This window comes from Populus euphratica, unplaced genomic scaffold (assembly GCF_000495115.2).
Source record: "Populus euphratica unplaced genomic scaffold, PopEup_1.0 scaffold1328.1, whole genome shotgun sequence".
NCBI classification, from domain to species: Eukaryota; Viridiplantae; Streptophyta; class Magnoliopsida; order Malpighiales; family Salicaceae; genus Populus; species Populus euphratica.
Window position 1 is genome coordinate 1 of NW_011501177.1, and position 13088 is coordinate 13088.

The 13088-nt window shown below is 30.3% G+C and overlaps 2 protein-coding genes across 2 annotated transcripts; one reads left to right on the plus strand and one right to left on the minus strand.

The window, feature by feature from the left end:
• Nucleotides 1-1344: 1344 nt before the first annotated feature.
• Nucleotides 1345-3173, plus strand: PCB2 (NAD(P)-binding Rossmann-fold superfamily protein). The gene has a single exon (XM_011015035.1). The coding sequence runs from the start codon at nt 1523-1525 to the stop codon at nt 2777-2779; it is 1257 nt and encodes a 418-aa protein (XP_011013337.1). The 5' UTR covers nt 1345-1522; the 3' UTR covers nt 2780-3173.
• A 797-nt stretch (nt 3174-3970) lies between these two features.
• On the minus strand, nt 3971-7414 carry LOC105117386 (CASP-like protein 1D1). The gene is made up of 3 exons (XM_011015036.1): nt 7060-7414; nt 4860-4986; nt 3971-4494 (listed from the first exon to the last, which is right to left on the minus strand). The coding sequence occupies exons 1-3, from the start codon at nt 7296-7298 to the stop codon at nt 4270-4272; spliced, it is 591 nt and encodes a 196-aa protein (XP_011013338.1). The 5' UTR covers nt 7299-7414; the 3' UTR covers nt 3971-4269.
• Between the last annotated feature and the right edge of the window lie 5674 nt (nt 7415-13088).

A 13088-nucleotide genomic window follows, 5' to 3' on the forward strand; every position in this document is an offset into this window, starting at 1 on the left:
ATTTTTTTTCCTCGTTACTTAGAATACGAGTTTTGCAAGTTGTTTTTTATATAAAAATATTTTTAAAAAAACTATGTTTTTAGTTTTATTTTTGCATATTTTTTAATTTATTTTATAAAAGTAGGTTTTGTTTACAAAAAATAGTTGTTTTGAAATAATATTTTTTATATGTTTGTCCATGCATATTTGTTGTCTTTTTATTATATTCACTCTGTTTCATATATATTTTTATTTATATTATTTTTTATTAATTATAATAAATAAATTTAGTAAACATAAATAGATAATATATCTCATTTTATGAAATTAAATATCTTTCTTTATTTCCATCTCTCATTTTTTTAGTTTCTTTTTTAGTTATTATTATTTATTTATTTATTTACAAATATGATTATTAAATATATGGATAAACCTTTTTATTTTCACTTAGAATTTATATCATGTAAAAAAACATATCAAATCAGTCTATGCACTCAAGTTTTTCTTTAAAAAAAAGGGAAAAATTACAACCTATTATGAAGCGCATATCAAATCAGATTTTTAGTTATCTCTAATTAATATTTTTTTTTAATTTTATTTTTATATCATTTTATGTAGTTGATTTTTTTTATTGATTTTATTTTTTAACATTTGATTTCTTAAATATTCAGCTTCATACAATCTTTATCGCTTTATATTTTTTAAAATATTATTTTTTAAGATATTTTTTCTGATTCATTAAGAATTTTTTTTTATTTTTATACAAATGAAGTTGATTTTTAAAAATCAAAATATTTATTTTTAAACAATATTGCTGATATATTTGATCTTGGCATAATATTGTTTTGGAACATAAATTTATTTATTATTTTTATTTATTTTTATCTTTTAAGTTAAGAATTTTTTAAACTTTAAATTTATCTTTTATTAATTTTAATAAATAATTTTAGTAAATATAATCAGGTGAATATTTCATTTTGTTTGGTTATTTCATTTTATTTGGTTATTGTTAACAATTGTTTTTCTCATTTATTTATATAAATAATTGTTAATTTATTTAATAAAATATTTAAATAAACTTTTCAATTTATATTTTAAATTATTTTATATTACAAAATATATTAAAACAATCTATACAACTGGTATTTTTTTTGAAAAAATATTACAACTCGTATACGAAACATGAGTTAAATAGTTGACTTGTTGGGGTGGTGCCGATGTAATAACACTGTTGAATACCTCTTCATTAAGGATTGGGCTCTTCCCCAACAAACAAACCCTGTCGCTTCCTCCTCTAACAAAAAGAAAAGCCCAAGCTGCTATTTTACAAAAATCTGCTGATAAAATCCAACAAAGAGTTATCCACCTATCGTTTTTAGATTCTCCTTTGATAGAGCAACAAACAACAACCATGAAAGTTTACTCTTCCCCACTACCTGCCTCACATTTTCCTTCACTTTCTTTTCCTTCTCTGATTGTCCTATAAATACTAAAAAAAAAATCCCATCTTTTATTTTCTTCGTAAAAAAATTGAAAAAAAAAGATGTCCCTTTGTTTTTCTTTCAATGTGTCCACTCTCAACTCACCAAAGTATCAAAGCCACAAAGCTCATTTCTATTCTCAATTCATCAATCAAATTCAGGTAAATTCATTCTCACATTCATTACCATCTTTTCCTTTGAATTCATCGCTTCCCTTTAAGTTTAGTGTAAAAAGAATCAACCCCGTTAGAGCTTCAACAGCAACAAGTGCTGAAGCTACTCAATCTTCATTTAGAAACAAGAATCCAAAAGATATTAACATTTTGGTTGCGGGTTCAACTGGATATATTGGAAAGTTTGTTGTTAAAGAGTTAGTTAATAGAGGGTTTAATGTTGTAGCCGTTGCAAGAGAAAAGAGTGGCATTAGAGGTAAAAATAGCAAAGAAGAGACTTTGAATGAGTTACAAGGAGCAAATGTGTGCTTCTCTGATGTGACAGAGGTGGAAACTTTAGAAAAATCTTTGAATGATTTTGGTGTTTCAGTTGATGTTGTAGTTTCTTGTCTTGCTAGTCGCACTGGGGGTGTTAAAGATTCATGGAAGATTGATTATGAGGCAACAAAGAATAGTCTTGTTGCTGGAAAAAAACTTGGGGCTCAACATTTTGTGTTGCTTTCTGCAATCTGTGTGCAAAAACCCCTTCTTGAATTTCAGAGAGCAAAGCTTAAATTCGAGGCTGAACTAATGAAAGAAACTGAAATGGATAGTGGTTTCACGTATAGTATTGTACGGCCAACTGCATTCTTTAAGAGTTTAGGGGGTCAGGTCGAGTTGGTTAAGGATGGCAAGCCTTACGTGATGTTTGGGGATGGAAATTTGTGTGCGTGTAAACCAATTAGCGAGGAGGATTTAGCTTCGTTTATTGCAGATTGTGTGCTGGGTGAGGATAAAATTAATCAGATTTTGCCAATTGGGGGACCAGGCAAGGCTTTGACACCATTGGAGCAAGGGGAGATGCTGTTTAGATTGCTGGGGAAGAAACCGAATTTCTTGAAAGTTCCAATTGGGATAATGGATTTTGCCATTGGGGTACTTGATTTCCTCGTTAAGATCTTCCCTTCAATGGAAGATGCAGCCGAGTTTGGGAAGATCGGAAGGTATTATGCAGCTGAAAGTATGCTGGTTTTGGATCCCGAGACTGGTGAGTATAGTGCTGAGAGAACTCCTAGTTATGGTGAGGACACCCTGGAAGAGTTCTTTGAAAAAGTGCTTAGGGAAGGGATGGCAGGTCAGGAATTAGGTGAACAAGCAATCTTCTAATCCAATAGAAGTTTGTAAATTAGAATGCTAAATTGAATAAACCAGTTTTGATACCCCGCCTGCTTAAAGGTGTGCGATTTGCAGAACTCTGAACTCATTTTCCATCTATTGTGTGTGATGTGAGTTGTATGCATGATTCTTTTGTAAAGATTACAAAAATTGTGAATTCCTAGTGTTTTAAAACTTTCCAAGGTAAATGTGTTTCATGTCTTCAAACTCAGTTGAGATGTGAACTGGTTTCCTATTGCAGTCTTATGTAATAGATTTGCTATTGTAGACGGTCTTATGATAACATTAATGCTTGAGATGCAGTCCGCTCGTGGCCTGTCCAATAGGACCAAAACATGTATTTTTTTTCATACTAATGATATAATTTATGGACTCTCTTGGCCTCTACTATGTACATTCATCAGCTCATCCATTCCTAGAAAAAGAGAAGATCAGAAAGATCAGAAAACAGCAGTAAATGGTAGCTTTGTATCCAGTAGTGCCAATATACCACTTGACTTAAAATAGCTTGTATATGCTGAGCTGCTATGTTTTATCTCACAGAAAATAAGAAAAGGCTTGACTGAACCTGGTCATAACAGGTTGCTCATCGGTACATATATGTTAATTGAAGTGAGAGGCACAGCATTTTGAAAGCTTTTTTGATTTCTGATCCACGACTAGATTTGCCTGTTCTGCATATTTGCCTGGCTTTGTGGAATTCCTGAAAACTAGTTGGCTGCTCCATTTAATTTTCTTCCGTTTTATTTTCCTGTTGGCATGAGTTCTTCATCAAGTCATTTGTGTTTGATTTTGCTTCCTCCATTTTACTATTATTGAACTGTGTAATAGATGGCTGCCTCATCTAAAATTCCCCTATCTAGCGGGTGAACAACACAAATTTCAGGTTGAGAGACATGCAATGGAAACCTGGTTATGGTGCATTTGGATTACGTTTAAAAAATGTTTTTCAAAGTGCGTTTTTTTTTTAAGAAAAAAACATTAAATTGATAATTTTTCAAATGCTTCTTGATATGCTAATATCAAATTTGATGATTTTTCTGTTCAAATATAATTTTTATAAAAGCATCTGCATTCCGTTATCATATCAAACACTTGCATAATCATCATGGCATGCAGCTACAAGCAATCACATTTCCTAGAATACTCATTACAAAGGCTTAACTTACTAGACGAAGGAAAGAAAACAAGTGGGATTTGTGATGATGATTTACACAAAAGATCAAGTCCAGCTCTAGAGGAGGAGCACAAATGCACATCAATTGAATAGAACTTACAAACGAGTACTTGTTTTTTTTATGTGGTTACAATGAACATTTACATTCCAAATTTAAGAAACAGGTTAAGCAAACATACAATTTACAGAAAAGAAACCTTAGCTATGAACTGACCAAGACAACACAACAGTAGCAATGCTCAACCTTAATTACACGTACAATTTCTCAGCAAGATGGGTTTACGAATTTGGTTTCCACAGAGCTCTACTTGGGGATCTTTCGGTAAATGGAGAAGACTGAGAGCATGCTGAGCAAAACGAGCAGAACGGAAGCGAACAATGCAACTGCAACGGAGCTTCCAACATGTTGACAGAATTTATCATACACATTGCACATCTTGCCCCATCGTACATGACTGTTGCCCTTCAATCCGATATATGCAACGCCTCCGGCCGTACCAGTTGCCGAGGCTACTATTCCCAACATTAGCTGCACCATCAACAATATTTTTTGTTTATTGTCGTAGATGCGAGCTAATTTATCATTAAAGCTATAATATCTATGTTTATCACGGTTTTGTAGTTGAACTGTAGTGTAGATAGACATACCAAGTGAACTTAATCTTGAATTAGAAGAAAGAAAGGAGGAGCAAGCGTGTCCTATTTATCAAGTCAACTCAATATTTTATTATTTAGTGTTTGGATTTGGATGGAAGGTCTTATTGAAGTAACAAAGGATCACATTAAAAAAACTTAATTGATGGAGGACCATATTAAAAAACTCACAAAAGTAAAGGGATGTTTGAACTTATCAATATGTCTAACAAAACCAAATATAACAAACGGAAAGCTTACCACGTCCAACAAAGCAAAATGGAGCAAGAACCGGGTTGCATAAGCTGGCTTCAAGACTACTGCAATTGATGCTAGGGTTGAAAGGATGCCGTACAAGCCGGCGACGGATAAGGCCGAGATAAAGTATCTGCACAGAATTATACGTATCTTAATCTACATTATTCAAAGTTAAAATGTTTTTGTAAGTTAAAATTATATTTAATATAAATAAATCAAATCAATTCATAAAAATCAAAGCGAAAATAACCTAAATTTATGAACTCTATTTTAGAATATAGAATATATAGTAATATTAAATAACTTTTATGCTTCAACGATGTAATTAAATACTAACCAATAGTTGAAACTCAGCTTTCGCTCACCAAGTTCTTTTTAAAAAATAAAAAATAAAAAATAAAACATTTAACACCTGACCAAAAATCCAACAACAATATCGGAAAAATATTCTAAAAATATTGAGCGGTCGACGTCGCGTCCGTAAGAGGGCAGACATGGTCGTAAGGGACCTTTATCTTTCTTCTACGGCTATCATCGCCTTATTATTTATTACTTATAGTGGCGGCCCACGTCAATTTTCTATCTAATCGTCGTTTAATCTCCAACGTATTTTACGAAAGTGTCCTAGGGTTCAATAATACAGCTTATGATGGATTCCATATCTTCTCCTCCTTCCTTTAGTTTAAAAATAAATTATATTTTTTATTCAGTAATAAGAAATATTGCGAAATAGCTTGTGAATTAGTCGAGACTAAATAAAAATGCATAGCTAGCGTTATTTTATTTAATATTATTATATATTTGAATTCAGAGAATAACAATAAGTACTTTTCTCTCTTTATTTATTTTATCTATTGCAAGGTTTTTGTTAGAAAGTGTAGTTATTGTAATTTTTTAAAGTATATTTTATTTAAAAATATATTAAAATAATATATTTTTTTATTTTTTAAAAAGTATTTTTAAAACCAGCACATTAAAATAATTTAAAAATAAAAAATAATATTAATTTAAAATAAAAAATAATTTTTTAAAAAAATATTTATGCACTGGGGCATTAACTAGAGACATAATAATGATTTTGAGAAACTTGAAGATATGGATTTTCTTTTTATAATAATTTGAAAAATAATTAATCTCCTTTATGAACAGTTATTTTCAAACACATGAAGGTATAATTAAACTAATTAAGACTGTGGGGAGGCAGCCAGGGGCGGAGCTAGATTCATTCTTTAGGGGAGGCCAAAACTAATATAATAATATATATATATTATTAAAAAGTTTATTTATTTAAATTAAAAATATTAAATAATAAAAGATTTTAAAATGTTTTGCAGGGTCCCGGGCCCCTGCTTGCCACCCCCTAGTTCCGCCCCTGGAGGCAGCAATATGTATCTCTTTCCAACACTTCTTGGGGAGTTATTACAATATTCCATTTCTCCAAAGGAAAACATAGACAAAAGAAAAGGTTAAAATCAAAAATAGCTTCTCTTTTTTTTGGTTGGTTTCAGATTAGAATAGCCGCCATGTTTTACAGGTGGATTGACTAGAATAATCAACGCAGGCAATGAATTATTGAGAGCCTTTTGGACTTGGTGCACACTGCCTTGTTTATGAACAGACAAGAATTTTAAAATTGGAAATTATGGTAATGATTTGAAATTCAAAATCTTGATCAGAAATATAACCTGTAGGTTTTAAATTAACTTCGTTTTAATAAAATAAATTTAAATTACAAAAAAAAAAAACAGGACAAGAAAAAAGTTTAAGCATGCACATCATGTCATTATTCAATTAATAAATAATTTATGGAAAGAACACACGAATTATATTAAAAAATCATAACTTTTTTTTTTTATTTACGTGAGGTGTCCGGGCCAGCTTGCGCGCACTACGATTAATCCCCACGACCCACTGAATACCCTACAAACCCAGTAGGCATTTAAGGCACCGCAAGGGTGACAGGCGTGCACGCCAGGGCTCGAACCCAGGTGCAGTGGAAGGAGCCTCTTCCACCGCTAGGCCAAGCACTGAAATGCTAAGTATTAATTCATGGAAAATTATATATTAATTTTGTGTTTTTACTGAAATGATAAATGGAGTTTGTAATTAACTAGTAGTTTCGGCATGCTATATATGAAACTAACCATAAATCATGCTCAGTTTTTTTTAGCTGAAGTTTAATACATGCAAGAAACCCACTTACATAAAGGCTGGGGAGTCGCTGAATTTGGCTTCGACAGGAGCTCCCAAAGGAAAAACAGGCAGACGAACAATCTCCGTTTGCTTGGCAGTGACCATGACCACGACAGCAGTCACTGAGGCTGCAAACAACAAGACCCTGAGAGCAACATGAACAGAAGAATAGTTGGAACAGCGAGGAGGGGCTGCAAGTGCCTCCTCCGACTTGATGGGTTCACAGTCAGGCTTATCAGTGGTTGCCATGAGGGTTTGGTTATACGGTGGCTAGCTAGCTATTATGGTTTGATCAATATATATGCAGCAAGTGAATATGTTCAAGAGTGGTCGAGATCAAGTTGATATTGTACAAACAAAGATGTCTACTATCTAATGTGTACTGTAAGCATTTATATATTTTATTGTGGTGGCTAAAATCAAATGGGAATCCAATAAAAAACTAATAATTGATTATTAAATAAATAAAAACTGGTAGGTGATACCGCCGCCACAAGTGATTTCAAGAAAACTGAATTGAATGGAAAGCTGACATTGAATGGTAAGTTGCCTAATGTGATCAAGCTTTGGAGCATATTTGTTAAATCCATACCAAGACATGTTGATTTGAGAAATTGGTGATTCAGAATTTGACTTGTGCCGGTTTCAAGCAGAGCCCAAAAAAAAATATTGATTGAAACCTAAAGTTTATCCCGAGTGGATTTCAAGCTTGGAAAAATATTAATCAAGTGAAAATATGCTCAAACTCAATCAAATCGATAATAAGACATATTATTTTAATTAATTACTATTCTTCTAGAAATTTATCAATGTTGATATAGTATGTGTATATGTTTTCATGTGCTGTATTGTTATTTATTTTTAATCTCACAAAAAATCAAGAAAAAAATACAAGATAATACACATTAAAGCAACTCAGAAAATTATCCAAGTTAATGATGAAAAACCAAAATAACAAGTGAAAAAGTTGAAAGACTAAAATATACAAGATTGGCAAAATTAACGATTCAATTCTGATTTACAAAAGATCCATTTGGTAAAAATATTTTTATTTCAAGTAGGGGTCCAAATGCACAAATTAGAAACTAAAGATCAAGATAAAAATAACAATAAACTTCGAGGCTTATATTTGAGTCTGGCGAGGGTTAAATTAAATATAATTAAAAAAATTTCTATCAATTTAAGGTGAATATTCCATAATTAGAAGAACATGGACTACAATGAAATCTGTCATATCTCAAATTACAAACCCTCATTTCTAGAAATTTAACATAAATGATATATTATTCAACCTCTGTTTATCTTCTTTCTTGGCAATTCTAGATGATTAGGTTAGCACCTTTTAAAAGCTCATTGAACAAAATTTATTATGGATTTGACCAATATTTCAATAACTCTAAAATTTCTATTTATTGAAAATTAATGGTCAATATTTTGGTATAAATATTGAACTTACAAGTAAGCTAATATTTAAATATCAGGAATTGATTAGAAAATTCTTGAAATTATTTTGGATATTCATAAATTTTATTTGTGAGTATTTTTTACTACAATATATGAATTATAGAAAACACTTTCGCCTTTTAGAATAGGTAAACCTTGTCATAGCACCTACATGGACCCTTTTCATAATAATTTATGTAGGTATACAAGCCTATAATAAATTTAAAATATCAGATTTAATCTTTATCCTTAGCTATAGACTGACCATCGATTAGAAACTTATCAAAACCTTTAAACCATATGAAAACCACACAATGTAGCTTGCCTCGGGTAAGAAACGTTAAAGGTGCTAATACCTTGCCTAGTTATAACTAGTGTCTTACCATAAAAAAATTTATAAGACTAGTACACACAAGTTTTCTAATGACATTAACAATTATGTGGCGACTTCTTGACCCCCAACATTGTTTGTCCATGTGTGACATGCTGAAACATTCACCAGTGAAAACAAAAGGAATGAGAATATTTGTTAACATGGATGGTGATGAAGTTAATAAAAACTTCAATGAATCTCTAGGCCTTTTTTTTTTTTTTGCTGGTAATGGATTGGACTTGTATTTTTATGGTTGAAGTTACTTGTAAAAAAACAAAAAAAAAAACTCTGATGCTTAAATCAATTTAAGTTTTTTGTTAAATGGTTCACCAAGTAAAGATTTCTTTGGAAAATAAAAGGATGAATTGTGTTTTTTTTTTTTGTTTGGGTATGGATCATAGATCCTTTCACCTTATTCTAGTCCCTAAGTTTTTTATGAAAAAACTTGTTATATAAATTACCTTTACCTTTCCTAATAAAAGAGGCCAAACATAGGGCAAGGCAACATAACTATTCATAGCCCATTGTGTGAAAAGATTCTTGTAAAAACATAATCGGTGAGTTTCATTGGTTTAGAAGATAAAATCTAATTGGTTATCTATATTGTCTAACAAAATCACTTGAATTGAATTTATTAAATTATATGAAAATATTCATACAAATAATAAAATAAAAATACACACTAATATATGAAAAAAATACACAAAATGAGTAAAAAAGACTCGATGGCATGGCCAGCTCATCGAGGTTGCCCAAACAAGTAGCTTACGAGCCTTTGTCCCTTCCAGCATTGCTCCCAAGTTATTTCTAATGTTGTATGTTAAAAATAACCTATCACATCAAAAAACAAGAAGGAAGACAAATCCATTTATAAATGGAAATCTTAGTCGGGTTGTAAATTCAAACTTGATTTCATGCATTTAAAGAACAATAGTTTATATGAAAATATTAGAGAAAAAAATAGGCATAATTTGTATTAGTTTGGTTTGGGAGTAAAAATTATGGGTGTGGAATGCATGGTTTTTTTATTGGTGTGTAAAGAAAAAAGAAGGGTGAGTGATGAGCAGTAAGGTATAAAAAATATCTTAGCATATATATTGGTAACCATGCATTGTATTTGGATAGGAAAATGACACTTTGCTTTTATGTTATGGAGAAAAATGAAGAAAGAAAAGAAAAAACAAAAAGGAAGGTAAATTTTATTTTAGTGGTCTTATAGTCATTAATATGTGTTTTTATGATGTAAGATATGGTCCCATGTGCTAACATGTTTTTTATATTTTTTTTATCAGCATGAATATTTCTTAATAAAGTATATATTCTAGATTGTTCAGGTTATATGTATTTATTATTTATATCAAAACCTCTTTCAATATGAAAAATATGTGTAGAATAAAATTTTTTGTTTAGCTATAAAGATTAATTAACCGTGGAGATTATGTGTAGACAATAAACATATGAAGGCATGAAAAATATGGATATGTAAAATAATCATGGAGATAATTATTTATATAAGATTGTTCAATCTTGAAAAGAATCATTAAGAAGAAACTAAACTTGGAGGTAAATAATTTGAAGGAAACCAAATATGTAGATAAATAATTTGGAGGCCATGAAGATGATATAAAAACTTAGATGACATAAAATCTATAGGCAAGCATAAGGCAAACTAGAATCAGAGCAAAATAAAGCACCTAGTATAATGAAACATTATTAGTGCTAATAGAGAGGCGTAAACTAGGAAAAAGAATTTCATCACAAAAATAAGGATTAAAAACTTAATGTTATAATAGAAGTAAATTTTTAAATGGTCATAGCGCCACATATAGAGAAGATTTTCTCCTTGATTATCCTGTAAGTATTTAGTATTAGATTTGATTGCACGTACTACTTTAAATAAGTCATCCTATTTTGACACCAACTTTCCTCTTCCTTTAATGTTTTCTATTGCCTTCAACTTTCTTAATACCATTTCCTTTGCTTTGAAATGTTTGTTATTCACCTTAGTATTGTGGCATCGAGTAGTTTGGTTTTTAAAAGCCTCATTTTTAATTGTTGCGTTAAGTGTCATTTTTTTTTACCAAATCTAGATTTTCTTTTAATTCTTCATTATTTATATCGATGGAGAAATATAATACCATGTGATTGAGGCACTTAGTTTCTACATATATCATTGCCTAAGTTCTATATGTAAAGAGAAAAGAAGTTTTACCTATGAAGGTCTTCTGTGTTGTCTTGTAGGCCTATAAAATCTTGTCTAAGAGTCTGACCTATTCTCCCTTAGCCTGTTTTTTCTTTTCTAAACCATTCAATAATAGCTTATTAGTGAGCTCTACAAGAGACCAATAAGAATCGATGTTAAATATTGAACTTTTATCATTGCTCTGCCATCGTTTTGTTATCAAATTAGTTTTTATTATTTGTTATCAGTACCCATGATAATCTAAATGTATAAATGATATTTTTTCACATAAAAGAGATGATTTTGCTAGTAATTATTTTTGTTAAGATTTATGTTTCTATCTATTTTGTGAAACATTCCACAACCACTAAAATGAATTGCTTTTTTTTTAATGCCTTATAAGAAATGGACATGGTATATCTATTTTCCACTGAGAAAAAAGTTATAGAGACATGATAGTGGTTAATTTACCTGCTAATATATCTATTTCCCACTGAGAAAAAAGTTATAGAGACATGATAATGGTTAACTTAACTAATGGTCAATGAGCAATTGGTGTGAATCTCTAACATCCATTTTATTTTTTCACAAACTTTAATGCATCCTTCAATATGGTAGCACATGAATACCATATATCTTTTTAAAGATTTCTCTCAATACATACTAGCTTTCATATAGCTACTTCTAGCATTTTGGGTGTGCTCTCTAGGATTAGAAAGACTATCATAGTTGTTCAAATTCATCTTTGTAACGATAAACTCTCTAGGGAGACATGATTTCAGCACATCTTGGCTTTATAGAGAGTCGTTAATATGTCATGTGATATTTTTATCACTTACGTACTCTTCCCTACATGGTTTTTTAGGTTTTAGGCTATTAGAATGAGATTCTAATGGAAAATATGGTCATTGTTGAGAGGTATGATCTATAACTTTGCCTCTTAATATGCGGTGATCTTGTTTTGGTGACCTTGTATAAGAGTAATCCTCATGGTAATGAGATCTTCTTCTGGGAACAATAAAAGTGTTATGTCTATTTTCATCCATTATGTTTTGTTTTATATAGTTTCTTCTATAAAATGGAGTTACTGGTACATAAAAGGTGTTAAAAAAGGAAGTTGTTGAAAAATTAATGATGGATGGATGAGAAAAGCTCTAAGTTATTTTTTAGGCAGCCAAAACAGCTTCTATAAATACTCTCATTTGCTAAACAAGTTGCTAGAAGTTGGCTAAAGTTGATGAAGATGGTTGAATGTTTGTGACTTTTCCACTTGATATTTCCACATTATCGTTCATAAAGAACAAACAACAACAAGATTTAAAAAAATTGAAATAGAAAACTAAACAAAGTTTTTATTCAAGTTTTCATAAATGACACCACTAATAAAATTGATAAAAACTTCAATGAATATTTAGATCTTTTTTTCTTGCTAGTAGTTAATGAAACTTGTATTTTTATAGTTAGAGGTATCTATAAAATAAAAATTATAATGCTTAAGTCAATTTAATTTTTTTTTGTTAAGATGTTCTCAATAAAAAATATATTTGTTTGTAGCTTATTGGAGGCATGGTTTATTCAGGAATCCTTTTTTGAGAATATTATCTCCCCTCTCTTTCTAAGAGATTTGAGTTTTAAATGATGTTATATTTTAAATAAATTTAAATATCACATTTTTTATTCTCTTTAATTAGATTTATAATATTGGATACAAAATATTAATTTGAAATTTAAAGAGTTTTTATTTATAAAATATATTAAAAAAGTAATATAAAAGCATTTATTAAACTTTAAGCTTAATTGTTTTATATAGAATATAAAAATAGGTCTAAATATACAATAACTTTATATCCCCGGAACGCAGCTGGGCCACCGACGCCCGAGAATAGTCAAAGCACTTTCTTCGAAATTGGATAATCGAGATCACCTGTTCTGACCCAGATCAGCCACCGATCGAGACACGTTTCCTTTTCTTATTCTATTTGCTTCCTTTTTACGAAAATGGAGGAGCATTGCTTATTTTTATAATGGTGATAATCTATTG